General features: G+C 36.4%; 1 protein-coding gene across 2 annotated transcripts in view; it reads left to right on the forward strand.

Annotated features, from left to right (window-relative positions):
- HMMR (hyaluronan mediated motility receptor) overlaps window positions 1-15,793 on the forward strand; it is a 40,509-nt gene that overhangs the window by 8,277 nt on the left and 16,439 nt on the right. The window contains exons 4-11 of one of the 2 annotated variants that reach the window (XM_040444118.1): window positions 165-209; window positions 3,777-3,965; window positions 5,410-5,496; window positions 5,585-5,685; window positions 7,483-7,557; window positions 7,691-7,869; window positions 8,499-8,647; window positions 13,102-13,316. In XM_040444118.1, coding sequence (XP_040300052.1) covers window positions 165-209; window positions 3,777-3,965; window positions 5,410-5,496; window positions 5,585-5,685; window positions 7,483-7,557; window positions 7,691-7,869; window positions 8,499-8,647; window positions 13,102-13,316 — 1,040 coding nt within the window. Of the gene's footprint in view, window positions 1-161; window positions 210-3,776; window positions 3,966-5,409; window positions 5,497-5,584; window positions 5,686-7,482; window positions 7,558-7,690; window positions 7,870-8,498; window positions 8,648-13,101; window positions 13,317-15,793 lie in introns of both variants that reach the window. The other variant, XM_040444109.1, reaches the window with a different exon arrangement.

Consider the following 15,793-nt stretch of genomic DNA (forward strand, 5'->3'; position numbering starts at 1 on the left):
GAAGGAAGGAAGGAAGGAAGGAAGGAAGGAAGGAAGGAAGGAAGGAAGGAAGGAAAAAGAATTTGAACTCTTTAATCTTTTTTTATAGCTAAAAATCAAATTTGGCTGTGATATTTGTGGTGCTTAAATTTGTTTATCTCTGTTCTTTGATTTTTAAATAGAAGGAGTCTCAAAAGAATGATAAAGATTTGAAGATACTAGAAAAAGAGGTAAGCAATGCTTTCAACTTAATTGAAAAATAAATGTGCTATAAAATGCAGAGTGACTTAGAGTTAAGAGACAGGTATTCTGTTGCAGTTTGGGGAGTTGCGTAGCAAGGCAGATAATCTGTCCAGACCAGTGCCTGCGAGGTAACTATTCTTTTTTTTTTTTTAATTTTTTTTTTTTATGTTTATTTATTTTTGAAGGAGAGAGAGAGACAGAGTGTGAGCAGGGGAGGGGCAGAGAGAGAGGGGGAGACACAGAATCGGAAGCAGGCTCCAGGATCCGAGCTGACAGCACAGAACCCGACGCGGGGCTTGAACTCACAAACCGCGAGATCATGACCTGAGCCGAAGTCGGACGCTTAAACCGACTGAGCCACCCAGGTGCCCCATATTCTTTAGCTTTATTAGATACTAAGTTTCGGAGCCTGGTGGTCAGTGTGGTATGCTGACAGTGTCAAGTTTGTTAGGGGCAGATTCAAGATTACCCACTCTATGAAAAATTGATCACTAAAAATTAATATATTGCTATATTGCAATTATGCATGTGTCAAATATTTACATTTACTCAGTGCACACGCTTCCTGTATGCTAATGTTTATGTTAAGACAGTGACTAGCTAGAGAATTTCTTAGCATGAAATCCTAGCAGGTTAGTTGAATTGTGAAAGAGTTGTGCTAATCCTACACATCCTCTGCTCAGTAAGTTATATATGCCTTATTTAAGGATAAAATGGAGCTGGAGGATAAATCTGGAGCTATCCTGTCCAGTATGGTAGCCACTCACCATTTGAGACTTATTTAAATTAAGTAAAAGTAAGAACTCAATAGTTCAATTGCACTAGTCACATTTTAAATGCGCTGTAAGCACTCCAGTGAGTGGCGCCCATACTATACAGTACATTTCCACCATGGCAGAAGTCTCTACTGAGCAATGCTGACCTAAAGAGTCCACTTACTTCCCTAAGCAGGAGTAAGATGGTCACTACCAGTTTTGCTTCTCTAGCAGTTTTCTTTCCATGTTTACATTGCTGACCAACTCTTTTTCTAGTGTACATATTCTTATGACATATTAAAACTTTCCAGTGATTACAGTTAAATGTTAGCTTAGGACCAAGAATACGTCAACATAGCTTTGCAAATCTCTGCCCTGGTTGCTCTGATTCTTTTAGTATTTAATTATGCTGGCCATCATTTTATTGAGGATACATGCCTACAATGTAGGGGTTAATACTTAGGTGATAACTGAGTCTCAGTTAACTGGTAAGTGAGTGGCAGTGCCAAGATTAGAACTGATAATTTGCATCAGTTTCTTAATCGTTTAGAATAGAAAGGTTTTTTTAAGTTTATTTTTGAGAGGCGCAGAGAGAGAGGGAGAGAGAGAGAGAGGGAGAGAGAGAGAGAGAGAGAGAAAGAATGAATCCTAAGCAGGCTCCACACTGCCAGTGAAGAGTTCTATGTGGGGCTCAATCTTGCAACCATGAGATCATTACCTGAGCCGAAATTAAGAGCCAGATGCTTAACTGCCTAAGCCACCCAGGCACCATTAGAATAGAGATTTTTTTTTTTTACAAATAGAGCTCTTTTTTATTTAAGCCCCATAGTATTTGTTGTTTGTTTATTTAATTTGAATTAATTATCAATATTAAGAAGTAACATTTCATGTAAAACGTTCAGATTTCTGGCTTATGTTGCAAAATCAGACGATCTGAGGACACTGTTTCCACTTTCCACTACAGGGCAACAATATGCTAGGGCTTTGCAGGGCTGCCTCCTTTATACTCCACATTTGCTCCTCAGTCCTCACCTGGCTCTCTCTACTTATTTATATTATCTGCTTGGCCACATAGGCATTTGAGTGTACAAACCCTTTTTTTGAAGCTTAAACTTCCTTAACTGCAAAAACCTGTAAAGATAATCTCAGTGTTCTTTTTCCTAGTTTATAATATTTTGCTATAAATGTTGCTTATAAACCAATAATATAAGCGTAGAGAATCTTCTGGTAGGGAACCTTAAAGCTCATTCAATCACTAGCATCTAGTTCATAGCCATATATATACATATGGTGTTTGATACATTTTTAGGTAAGCATTTTTGGCCTAAAATACTGAGATTAGTATCAACACAAAGTCAGTTAAGAAAGAGTAGGAAATACTTCATGTGACTTAATACAACTGTGCTGTTTCGATGCTTTTGTACCCAACAAATAATCTATTTTGGTAAATGTTTTATGTGCACTAGAAAAGAATGTATATGTACTTGTTGGTACAGTTTATATATGTCAGTTCAATATGTTTAAAAGTTTTGTACTGATATTTTTGTCTGTTTATTAGCTAGAGAAAGAGGTACTTTCTCATTTCCACCTCATACATACACCTATGTAATGTACACAATATGCATTTTGCTTTGTATATTTTGAACTTAAAGTTGCACAACAAATTTGATTGTATCTTCCTCTTGAAATGACCTTTCCATTATAAAATTCCTTCTTTATCGCTAATGATACTTTCTGCCTTAAATGTCTACTTTGTATCATATTAATAAGGGCATCCCATCTTTCTTTTGTTTAATATTTACATGGTACATCTTTCCTGACCCATTATTATGTCTCTCTATGTCCTTATTTTTTTTTTAATTTTTTTTTTTAACATTTATTTATTTTTGAGACAGAGAGAAGACAGCATGAACGGGGGAGGGGCAGAGAGAGAGGGAGACACAGAATCGGAAGCAGGCTCCAGGCTCTGGGCCATCAGCCCAGGGCCTGACGCGGGGCTCGAACTCACGGACCGCAAGATCGTGACCTGAGCTGAAGTCGGATGCTCAACCGACTGAGCCACCCAGGCGCCCCTGTCCTTATATTTAAAGTGCAAATCTTGTAAATATCTGGGATCATTTTTGTTGAGCCTACACACTCCTTTAGTACCTTTTGTTCTGCAGGCTATTGGCAAATCCTCTCAGCTTTTCTTTTCTCGTAAGACATCGTCATGTCACCTTCAAATTTAAAGGATATTTTCCTTGGGAACAGAATTTTAGATTGGTACTTTTCCCCTTATATTAAACAAATCATTTCATTGTCTCCTGACTTCCACATTTTCTGTTGTCAGGTGGTTTTGATTTTGGTTTTGGTTTTGATCTCATAATTGCAACAAGAGTGGTGGCTTACTGATCACTCCTATTGTAGTGCTTACTATATCCTACACAGAAGCCCCATTCTGCCTTCTTGAAATAAAAAAGATAGTTAGCATTTCAAACTATAATTTGAGTTCATATAACTAGAACTAGAGAAAAGAAGAACTCTTATAGGTAGAAATACCTTAAAAGTGAACAGTTTAATTATACCTGGAAGCTTACAACAATTAAAATCCTCTCTTCTTAAAATGCTTACAGATTTAAGTTCTTACAGATTTTTAAAACATATAAATATGAATGTTCAAACAGCTAGTGAAATCAGAATATTTAACAACATCATGTCACAAAGCTTTTTCTAGAATTTGAATGTTTTATTTTCAGTAGCATCTAGTTACATTGGCATTGTATTGGTAAATCATTCATTTATCACCTTGTTTCCGTCCAGATTCGTGTTCTCGTGCAGGAACGTGGTGCTCAGGATAAGCGGATCCAGGATCTGGAAGCCGAGTTAGAGAAGACAGAGGCTAAGCTAAATGCTGCAGTCAGGGAGAAAACATCTCTCTCTGCAAGTAATGCTTCACTAGAAAAACAGCTTATTGAATTAACCAGGACTAATGAGCTACTAAAATCAAAGGTATTTAAATCTCATGGTAATGTTTACAACTGAATAAGTTATAAACATGTTGTAGGTTTTTTTTCTTATATCTTGAGAATTTTAGGCTCTAGTTTAGCCTTTTTCCTTTACCAAATGTACCTTAAATGTTAAGCTGCTTCCAAGAAGAATTATCATTGTCTTTTTTATTATGGTATCTGACACATAAGAAATGATAAACAAGTTGCTTTTTGTTTTAATGTCTGACATTTTCTCACCCTCCTTCAAAGTCACTCCTAATAAATAAGGGCATTAATAAAACTTGTAGAATTTATGTCTAGAAGTCACTAGATCTTTCTCTGAAATAAATAATCACATGACAGGCTTCCATTTCAAATCCTTTTGGGATTGAAGTGGGAAATGAATAAATTTGTGGATTAAATGTGTTTAATAGATATTCTGTTTATAAATATTTTATTTAATATTAGTATTAATAATATTATACTAATAGATCATAAAGGACATAGCACGGTCATTTGCTTTTGTCAGAAGTAAAAGGAGGCTGTACGTCACTGTTCAGTTTAATAGCAGTCATCTATTCAGAGCCTGTAACGTGTTGAGCTCTTTGAGTGAGGATGCGTATGAATCAAGCTTAGGGAAAAAAGCAGATTCCTGGGCCCCATCCAGGGAGATTCTGATTTAGTTGGCCTGGGATGAACTGTATAGTCTACATATTTCAAAATAGACTAGGCAGTTTAGATGCATTTTGTTAAGCAAGCACATATTACAAAATCCTCTCTGAGAAGCTTGTTTTGGAGGCTTGCAGTGGACTCTCCAGCATGTAGAGGTAGGTAACTACCCAAAGAGGTTTAAAATGTAAGCAGAAAAGGGTGCCTGGAAGGTTCACTTGGTGGTGCATGTAGCTCTTAATCTCAGGGTTGTGAGTTCAAGCCCTGTGTGTGTGTGTGTGTGTGTGTGTGTGTGTGTACAGATTAGTTAAAATAAAATCTTTAGCTGAGCCTGGATGGCTCAGTCGGTTAAGCATATGACTTTGCTCAGGTCATGATCTCACAGTTTGTGAGTTCAAGCCCCACATCAGGCTCTGTGCTGACAGCTCACAGCCTGAAACCTGCTTTGGATTCTGTGTATCTGTCTCTCTCTGCCTCTCCCCTGCTTGTGCCGTCTTTCTCTGTCTCTCAAAAATAATAAATGTTAAAAGAAATTTTTTTAAATAAAATAGAATCTTTAGAAAAGGTAAAATAAAAATAAATAAGCCAGAAAATCACATTAATCAAAAAGAAGGACAAGAACAGTAGCAATATTACATAAAATCAGTAATCCTGGTGTGATCAAAGGCATTTTCTCTACCAGAATATGTTGTAGGTAAATAATAGTCCCAGTAATAGAATAATCAATATTTATGTGATTTTATATAAGATCTAACAGAAAATATATCTAAATGTTTTTATATGTTTCTTGTACTTAGTTTTCTGAAGATAGTAACCAGAAGACTATGAGAATTCTAAGCCTCGAATTAATGAAACTTAGAAACAAGAGAGAAACAAAGATAAGGGTGAGTGATACTTTTGGTGAGTTTTGCTGTGTCTGGATCTGGGGACCTGAACAACTTCCACTTCGTAACACCTATTTTTGTTGTGTAGAGTATGATGGCTAAACAGGAAGGCATGGAGGTGAAGCTACAGGTCACTCAGAAGAATCTTGAGGAGTCTCAGGGGAAAATAGCACAACTGGAGGGGAAACTGTGAGTGCCTAAAAAGAAAGAGAAATTGTTAAGTGTAACTGTTGATTTCCCTCTCTCACCTCTCTCTTGTTTACTGAGACTTAACCTTCCTCCATACTTCTCTCATTGCCTCCCTGCTTGCCTTGTTTCTCTTCTTTAGCTGAGCCCTGATCACTCCCATTTAATGCTGAAAAGATGTATAAATGTATTACTTTTGTCCATCTTTTGTACAAATTATGAGGAAAGGCCTCCTCATCTTTTTAGTAGCATCATCTTATGGAGATGGTAGACCAAAACTGAGGAATATTGGTATAAGAAGCTGTGATTAATGTATAATCCTAGCCTTCCTTTTTATGATTGAGCTGTAACTTACCTACAAAAAATATATAGATCATAAGTATTCAGTTTGATGACTTTTGACAATTGTATACACCTCTGTCATCACCCTACAAACAAGACAGAGAACATTACCATCCTCTCAGAAAATTCCTTCCTGCCTCTTCCTGCTCCCCTGCTCTTCCCCATTATGAGGCCCCCAACACGTGAAGCCACTTTCTGACTTCCATCATATAAATTAGTTTGGTCTTTGGAGGGTGGGGATGGGAGGTGTTTATCACTGTGTGTGTGTGTGTGTGTGTGTGTGTGTGTGTGTGTGTGTGTGTCTTCTTTTGTTTAACATAGTATTTTAAGATTCATCTATACTGTTGTATTATAATTTGTTCTCTATTTCTGAGTAGTATTCCACTATCTGAATATACCTCCATTTGTTTACTATTCCTCTGTTGATCATTATTTGTGTTTCCAGTTTTCTGATAGTGTGAATAAGTCCGCTATGTATATCTTTTTGTGGACATAAGTTTTTATTTCTCCTGAATGAACATCTAGGATTGGAATACATGGGTCATAGGGTAGTGTAGTATATGTGTAAATTATTAAAACAAACAAACCAACCAACCCAGAGTGGTTGTATGAGCCATTTTACAGTCCCACTTAGCAATGCGTGATAGGTGCAACTGTTCCACGTCTCCAAGGTTTGATATTGTCAGTCTGTTTGATTTCCACCTTTTAGTAGGTAGGAAATAGTATCTCATTTGTAATTTTGTTAGTCTAAGGCCGAGCTTCACTGTATGTGCTCACTGACCATTCATGTATATAATATATCCTTTTGTAAGGTGTCTATTTAACTTTCTTGCTCATTTTTTAAATTGAGTTGTTTGGAGGAGGTAAACACCAAAGTAATTGCATAAAAATCAACCTAGAACAAAGGCTGTTTTGTATGTGTGATGGTGGGGTGGGGACTGGGAAGGCTACAAGAAAGATCATTTCTAACACTTGGAGTGTTATAGGTGCAATTTTCATCATCATGAAATTTATCAGAATTTATTTGGAAAGCTTTCTCACTTTAAAAAAAAAACTTCAGGGGGCGCCTGGGTGGCGCAGTCGGTTAAGCGTCCGACTTCAGCCAGGTCACGATCTCGCGGTCCGTGAGTTCGAGCCCCGCGTCAGGCTCTGGGCTGATGGCTCGGAGCCTGGAGCCTGTTTCCGATTCTGTGTCTCCCTCTCTCTCTGCCCCTCCCCCGTTCATGCTCTGTCTCTCTCTGTCCCAAAAATAAAAAAAATTAAAAACGTTGAAAAAAAAAATTAAAAAAAACTTCAGTTTCCTATTTGCATATACTAAATTGTCAATTTAAGAGGTCACAGAAAATAAGAATTAAGGATTTGGAGTCTAGAGATAGCCTATCTGATACAGCAGTATCTGGTACAGATTAAACATTATGTGTGACTACTGTGAGTATTCATATATGTAATTTTTTTCAGTGTTTCAATAGAGAAGGACAAGATTGATGAAAAATCCGAAACAGAAAAACTCTTAGAATACATCGAAGAAATTAGGTAATATTAATAGTAGTTTTAAATTGGACCTTATTTTGTTGAATAGTGATGAATACATCATTTTCATCCTTTTTAGTTTAATTTTCCCTGTGCCTAAATTATGTGCTCTTCAAAATAATTTGTTTTACTGTAGTTGTGCATCAGATCAAGTGGAAAAATACAAGCTAGATATTGCCCAGTTAGAAGAAAATTTGAAAGAGAAGAATTATGAAGTTTTAAGCCTTAAGCAATCTCTTGAGGAAAATGTTGCTATGCTTTCTAAACAAGTCGAAAACCTAAATGCTAAGTGTCAGCTGCTTGAAAAAGAAAAAGGTATGTAACATAAGTAACATGTACAGTATGTAAAGACTGTACTGCTGTATTAAAACAAACTTTTTTTTTTTATTGTCAAGTTAGCTAACATACAGTGTAGTCTTGGCTTCAGGGGTAGATTCCCATGATTTATCACTTACATACAACACCCAGTGCTTGTCCCCACAAGTGCCCTCCTTAATGCCCATCACCCGTCTCCCCCACCCCTCCTTCAACCCCCGACTCCATCAACCCTCAGTTTGTTCTCTGTATTTAAGAGTTTTTTAAAAAATTGTGGAAATAACATTAAAATCCTATTCCCATATGAGAATGTTTGTCTTTTACAATGTTTGTTTTCTGTTTATTTCAATATATTGCTTGTCTTGATTGAAATATATACAGTGGTACATTTCTTGACTTCCTCATTGGGTAGCCATTTAAATTGAGAAGACATACCATAGGATATGCACTACATTTTGTGTAGTAAATGATACAAACTTCAGAATTATGTTTTGGCTTTATTTCTTTGGAAATACTTGATCTGTATAACATGCTAACAGCAAAAAATGGGTATATGGAAATCCAGTTTCTCTAAGTGCAATACATTCTCTAAATACATGTATCTAAATACAGCATTTTCATTTGTATAGAAGACCTCATCAACAGGGATAGGGAACAGGATGAAGCTCTGAATTCTGAAATGCAAAACTTAAAGGAGAAACTTATTCTTGAAAAGGAAGAACATGAAAAGTTACGACAAAAAGAACTGCAAAGTGATTCACTTCTGCAACAAGAGAAGGTAGTACACTACAATAAAAAAAAGCAAAAACTTTTGCTTGTTATATGTCATACATTTCCCTGTGTATCTGAAAACCTTTAAATTATATATGTCTTTTGATCCAACAATTCTATTTTTAAAGTCTTATCTTGAGGAAATAGTCGTGTATATGCTGTTAAGCCACACAAATATTCACCACATTATTGATGATGTGAAAAAATTATAAGCAACTAATAAACCAAAATAAGAAAATAGTTTAAAAATATTTTCTGGGCATAGGGGCACCTGGGTGGCTCAGTCGGTTGAGTGTCCAACTTCGGCTCAGGTTATGATCTCACAGTTTGTGGGTTCAAGCCCTGCATTGGGGCTCTGGGCTGACAGCTCAGAGCCTGGAGCCTGCTTCAGATTCTATGTCTCTCTTTCTCTGTGCCCCTCCACACTCATGCTCTCTCTGCATCTCAAAAATAAAGAAACATAATAAAAAAAAATTTTTTTTTAATATTTTCTGGCACATTCTTGTGTTAGATTACTACTTAGGCATTTACAGTTATGTTGTAAAATAGTGTCTAAATGCATGTGAAACAAAACTGAAAAATTTTTAAAACCCAGATTACATAAAAAATATTTTATGTGAGAAGAAAGTTTATTAAAAAAATGAGCATAGCATGTAAATTTATCATTCTCAGTAGAAATTCAGATAATCTGTAAACACGAATACTCTACCTTAGTAATAAAGAAATGGAAATAATTTTTTCCCCTTACAAGATTGGCACACATTAAAGCATTTGATAATAGGGGCACCTAGGTGGCTTAGTCATTTAAGTGTCTGATTTCACAGGTGGTGAGATTGAGCCCTTCATCAGGCTCTGTGCCAACAGTGTGGAGCCTGCTAGGGATTCTCTCTCTCTCTCTCTCTCTCTCTCTCTCTCTCTCTCTCTCCCTCCCTCCCCCCCCCCCCCCCCCCCCCACTCATGCACACTTGTGTGCACAGGCACACAGCTGTGCTTTCTATCTCAAAATAAATAAACATTTAAAATATTTGATAATACAGAACACATTAGTAAGAGTGGAGCAAACAGGTAAATGCACTGATGCGAAATATTATATTTTGGGCAACTTGCAACAACTGAAGGAATTAAATAGATCTATATATACTGACTTGAAGATCTCAACTATTTTTAGGATTTTTTTAAATGTTCGTTACATACGTAGTATATATCATTTATATGTATGTATTTTTTAAGTGTATAAATGTGTAAAAAAGACTAGAAGGCATATATACCAAAACTAGTGGTTATCTCTACAATGAGGAAACTAGGATTGGGGTGTGGTATAGTCAGAAGCATTTTTCCACTTCATTTGTTTTTTGTTTTTTGTTATTTTTTGTCCCATCCAGTCCCACAACTGCAGTTACTGTTGGCAGACCTTTCAAATGTTTTCTTGTATCTTAGTATTTAAGAGATGTGTCTCCTAAATGCATTGTTAGGAGTGTACAGGATGGAGAGGATGCTTATTTACATTGACCATTCTTTTTAAATTTTTTTTTAATGTTTATTTTTGAGAGAGAGAGAGAGAGGGAGACACAGTCTGAAGCAGGCTCCTGGCTCTGAGCTGTCAAGACAGAGCCCAATGCAGGGCTTGAACTCACAAATCTGGAGATCATGACCTGAGCCAAAGCCAGACACTTAATAGACTGAGCCATCCAGGCGCCCCATATGTTGACCGTTCTTTTTAAGGGCAAAGGGCCTGTTTTCTTTCATAGAGTGTTCCTGGGCACATCTATACTGGGTTTTGCTTTTGCTTTTTTATTGAGGTATAACTGACTTACAACATTATGTAAGTTTCAGGTATATGACATAACAATTTAATATTTGTATATGTTGCAAACTTACTACCACAATAAGTCTAGTTAGCATCTATCACTATATAGAACTATAAATTTTTTTTCTTCTGAGGAGTGTTTAAGACTCTCTCAATAACTTCCAAAGTGCAATACAGTACTGTTAACTATAGTCACCATGCTATAACACTCTATGACTGAAGTATTTTTTAACTGGAAGTTTGTACCTTTTGATTCTTTCACCCATTTTACCCACCCCGACTTCTGGCAACCATCGGTCTGTTCTCTATGGCTGGGTTTTTGTTTATTTCCAGATTCCACATATAAATAAGATCATATAATATTGTTCTTTCTTTGTCTGATTTATTCCACTTAATATAATACCCTCAGAGTCCATCCATAGCATCACAAATAACAAGATTTTCTTTTTTATAGCTGAATAATAATCAATTTGTGTGTATATATACCACATTTTCTTTATTCATCCATCCATCAGTAGACATTTAAGTTTTTTCCATATCTTGACTATGGTAAATAATGCTGATATGAACATTGGGTGCATAATCTTTTCAAGTGTGTATTTTCATTTTCTTCAAATAAATACTTAGAACTGGAATTACTAGATTGCATGGCAATTCTGTATTTAATTTTTTGAGGACCATTCATGCTCTTTTCCATAGTGACTGCACCAATTGACATTCCCAGCAACAGTGCACAAGCGTTCCCTTTTCTCCACATCCTTGCCAACACTTACTGTCTATTGTCTTTTTTTTTTTTTTCAAGTAATCTCTGTGCCCAACATGGGGCTCGAACTCAGACCCCAAGATCAAGAGTTACATGCTCCACTGACTGAGCCAGCCAGGCACCCATATTTCTTGTCTTATTGATAATAGCCATTCTGGTATGAAGTGAATCTCATTATGGTTTTGATTTACATTTCCCTGTTGATTAGTGATGTTGAGCATCTTTTCACGTACCTGTTGGCCATCTGGATGTTTGGAGAAATGCCTCTTTAGATCTGCTACCCAGTTTTTAATTAGAGTTGGGTTTTTTGCTTTTGAATTGTAAGAGTTCTTTATATATTTTGGTTATAACCCATCTGCCCTATCTAATATATGATTTGCAAATATTTTCTCCCATGTAAGTAAGTTACATTTTCATTTTCTTGATGGTTTCTTTTCCTGTGCAGAAGCTTTTTTTTTTTTTTTACATTTATTTATTTTTGGGAGAGACAGAGTGAACTGGGGAGAGGCAGAAACAGGAGAGGGAGACACAGAATCCGAAGCAGGCTCTAGGCTCTGAGTTATCAGCACAGAGCCCAACATGGGGCTCGAACTCACGAGCCGTGAGATCATGACCTGAGCAGAAGTCGGATGCTTTAACTGACTCAGCCACCCAGGCGCCCCCAGAAACTTTTTGGTTTGATGTAGTCCCACTTGTTTATTTTTGCTTTTGTTTCCTTTGCTTTGGTGTTCTATCCAAAAGATCATCACCAAGAACAATGTCAATAACCTTACTGCCTATGTTTTCTTTTAGGAGTTTTATGGTTTCAGGTCTTACATTTAATACATTTTTATTTAATTTTTGTGAATGGTATTAAGGTAGTAGTGCACTTTTATTCTTTTGTTTGTGGTTTTCCAGTTTTACCAGTACCATTTATTGAAGAAACTGTTCTTTCCCCTTTGTATATTTTTGACTCCTTTATCATAAATTAATATGTGTGGGCTTGTTTCTATGCTCTATTCTGTTCTAGTGATCAATGTGTCTGTTAGTATGCCATCACCATACTATTTTGAGTAACATAGTTTGAAATCAGGGAGTATGATACCTCCAACTTTGTTCTTCTTTCTCAAGAGCACTTTGGCTATTCAGGGTATTTTGTGCTTCCATATGAATTTTATCTTATTCCATTGTTCTATATCTGTGAAAATTCCCATTTTGATAGGGATTGCACTCAATCTATAGATCGCTGTGGTTGCATGGATATTTTAGCAATATTAATTTTTTCAATTCATGAGCACAGAATCTCTCCATTTATTTGTGTCTTCACTTTATTTTAATGTTAGAACTTTTTCCCAGTATTGATATATTTGTGCATTGTATAACTTTATTTTTTAAATGTTTATTTTGAGACAGAGGGCGGAGGAGAGAGAGAATCCCAAACAGGCTCTGTGCTGTCAGCACAGAGCCCATTGTGGGGCTTGGACTCACAAACTATGAGGTCGTGACCTGAGCTGAACATTTAACAGACTGAACCGCCCAGGTGCCCTTGTATGTTATATAACTTTAAAATATATTTACGTACTGTCAAAATCATAGTACACTTTTTCTGTGGTATCCTCTGAGGAAAATATGCTAAAAGTCAGTTGTAGAATATAATTTTAGTTTTATAAGAAGTGTGTGAGTGTGTGTTGCATAGAAAAACTGAAAAAACATTTACCACATTGTTAACAAGGTGCAGAATATAATCGATGACAAGATGCAGGTGATATCCGTATTTTTCAAAGGTTTTTGTTTTTTTGAGGCTCTTGAATTTAGTATTCATACTTTACTTTCTGTACTTCTTTTTTTTGTCATTAGTAAAAATCTCTTGATGCCATTTCATATTATTTTGGTGGTTTCTATTTGGATGTAGGAGTTGTCCTCCAGTCTTCAACAGAAGCTAGGTTCTTTTCAAGAGGAAATGATGAGAGAGAGAGATCTCTTTGAGGAAGAATTAAAGCAAACACTGGAAGAACTAGATAAATTACAGCAAAAGGAGGAACAAGCTGAAAGGCTGATTACACAATTGGAAGAGGAAACAAAATCTAGAGCTGAGGAACTGAAACTCCTAGAAGAAAAGCTGAAAGGGTTGGTATCAATAAGATCTCATGTCTCATATGACTTCAGATGTAAAAATATGCTTTCCAGTACATTCTCTTAGCAATCTCACTTCAGTCATGCAAGTAAGTAAGGTTGGAATTCTTTTACAAGTAAGGAGTAGACACAGAGAGGTAAAGTATACCTATAGAGGGGCACCTGGGTGACTCAGTTGGTTAAGCATCTGACTCTTGATTCCAGCTCACGTCGCAATCTCATGGTTTGTGAGATTGAGCCTGGCATCGAACTCTGCACTGACATCACAGAGTTTCCTTGGGATTCTCTCTGCCCCTCCCCCCACCTCTCTAAATATAAATAAATAAAACTCAAAAAAAGTATACCCATAGAATATGCATACAAACAAGTATGACAGCCAAAATCAGAAGCTGTGCCCTTTCTTTTTTTTTTTTTTTTTAAATGTTCACTTACTTTTGAGAGAGAAAAACAGCATGAGTTGGGGAGAGGCAAAGAGAGAGGGAAACACAGAACCCGAAGCAGGCTCAGGCCCTGAGCTGTTAGCATGGAGCCCGACGGGGTTCGAACACACAAACCGTGAGATCGTGACCTGAGCTGAAGTCAGATGCTTAACCAACTGAGCCACCCAGCCGCCCCTGCCCTTTCTTTTTTTTTTTTTTAGGCAAGAGGTTTAATTTAAAAGGCTGTTAATAAACAAACTCAAAATTTGGGGTTTCTTTACTGCTGTTACGTTGTCTAAAATTGTTGGACATCAGCATTATAGCAATAACAGATTTAGAAAAAAGGCTAAGAATCTCACCCTTTAATAAGAAACATTTCCATTTTTTCCCCGTGTGTACATCAGTTTACATAGCATAAGCATAAGTTATACCTTTAATTACCTTTTCTAAGGGAGCACAAATACTCAGAAGTAGCAATGAAAACAAAATGAGAAAAAAAAACAACCGAACCTGGGCAACATTCAAAAATAAGAAATTTAAGAGATCTTGGGCTTTTATTTCTTTCTTTCTTTCTCTCTTTCTCTTTCTTTCTTTCTTTCTTTCTTTTTAAAGTAAGCTCTATGCCCAACATGGGGCTTGAACTCACCACCCCAACATCAAGAGTTGCATGCTGTACCAAGTAAGCCAGCCAGGTGCCCCTCAGGCTTTTCTTTTATTGCTATTTCCATATTACTTTCATCACATTATGCATCCTTCTCTACTACATTTATTTAGGTTAAAATACCAAGTGGATTCTTGAGTTCAAACTGTATCTACAATAATTAACATTATTTGACTGCTTAAGATTTCATTACTAAAAATATTTCTAGCAACCAAGAACTGTACATGAGTCTACAGGACTGTAGTATATCTCACAACTGTGTATCTGTCTCCTGTTGGATACTTTTGTTAAAATCCTTTTTTTTTTTTTTGTTTTCTTGTGGTGGTGATAAAAAGGACACAAAGGTTTTTTATATGCCTGCTTTTGCGGGGAGAAGTACCAGAGTATTCTTAGGGAATTGTTCTATACTGGAACCATTCTCAGGAAGCAGGCACTTTAAGAAACTGAGTAGATGACATCAGTTTCAGGGAGGAAAGAAAGTTGAGACAATCATTTTTTCAACTCAAGGAATTCAGTGCAAAGGTCAGGAGATAAGGATTTTATTGCTGGATCTGTTAACCAGCTGTGTGATTCTAAGCAAGACAATTTACTTTAATTTACTATTTCATCAGATATAAAATAAAGGGATTTTAATAACGTGATCTCTAAGGTCCGTTCCAACCTGAAATCTTAGGCATAAGAGAAAAAATAAGAAAATTGGAAATGATTTCTCTGTGGGGCAGGGAAGAGAATATTTTTATTATAAAGCCTTTAGTACTATGTGATTGCTTTTAGCTGTTGGTGTGTGTATTTTTTAATCCCATGCTCATTACAGAAGGAATTTGATTAGTTCCATTTATTTTATCTGTGTCCAACTTAGCCTATAAGCAAATAAAGCTTCTTATTTATAGTTCTTAGTTCTATATGTTCTTTAAAAGGTCTCTTACAAGCTCATGTGTATATCTCAAAATTTTTCTCACTATTTTGGTAATATGTAATGTTAATATTTCAAAAACTTTCTGAGGTTTGTAATATATATGAATAAAGATGACTTAAAGCTATTTTGTCTATGTAAGTAATCCACCAAATAAGTTATTGAATATTTTTTTAATAACAATTTCATATATGGATTACTGAAATAATCAAAATAAATCTACATAGTCCTAAGGGCACTTGCGTGGCTCAGTCAGTTAAGAGTCCAACTTCGGCTCAGGTCATGATCTCACGGTTCATGGGTTTGAGTCCCACATCAGGCTCTGTGTTGATGGTTCAGAGCCTTGAGCCTGCTTCAAATTCTGTGTCTCCTTGGGGCGCCTGGGTGGCGCAGTCGGTTGAGCGTCTGACTTCAGCCAGGTCACGATCTCTTGGTCCGTGAGTTCGAGCCCCGTGTCGGGCTCTGGGCTGATGGCTCA

This window comes from Herpailurus yagouaroundi, unplaced genomic scaffold, assembly GCF_014898765.1.
Source record: "Herpailurus yagouaroundi ecotype Mexico unplaced genomic scaffold, PumYag 29, whole genome shotgun sequence".
NCBI classification, from domain to species: Eukaryota; Metazoa; Chordata; class Mammalia; order Carnivora; family Felidae; genus Herpailurus; species Herpailurus yagouaroundi.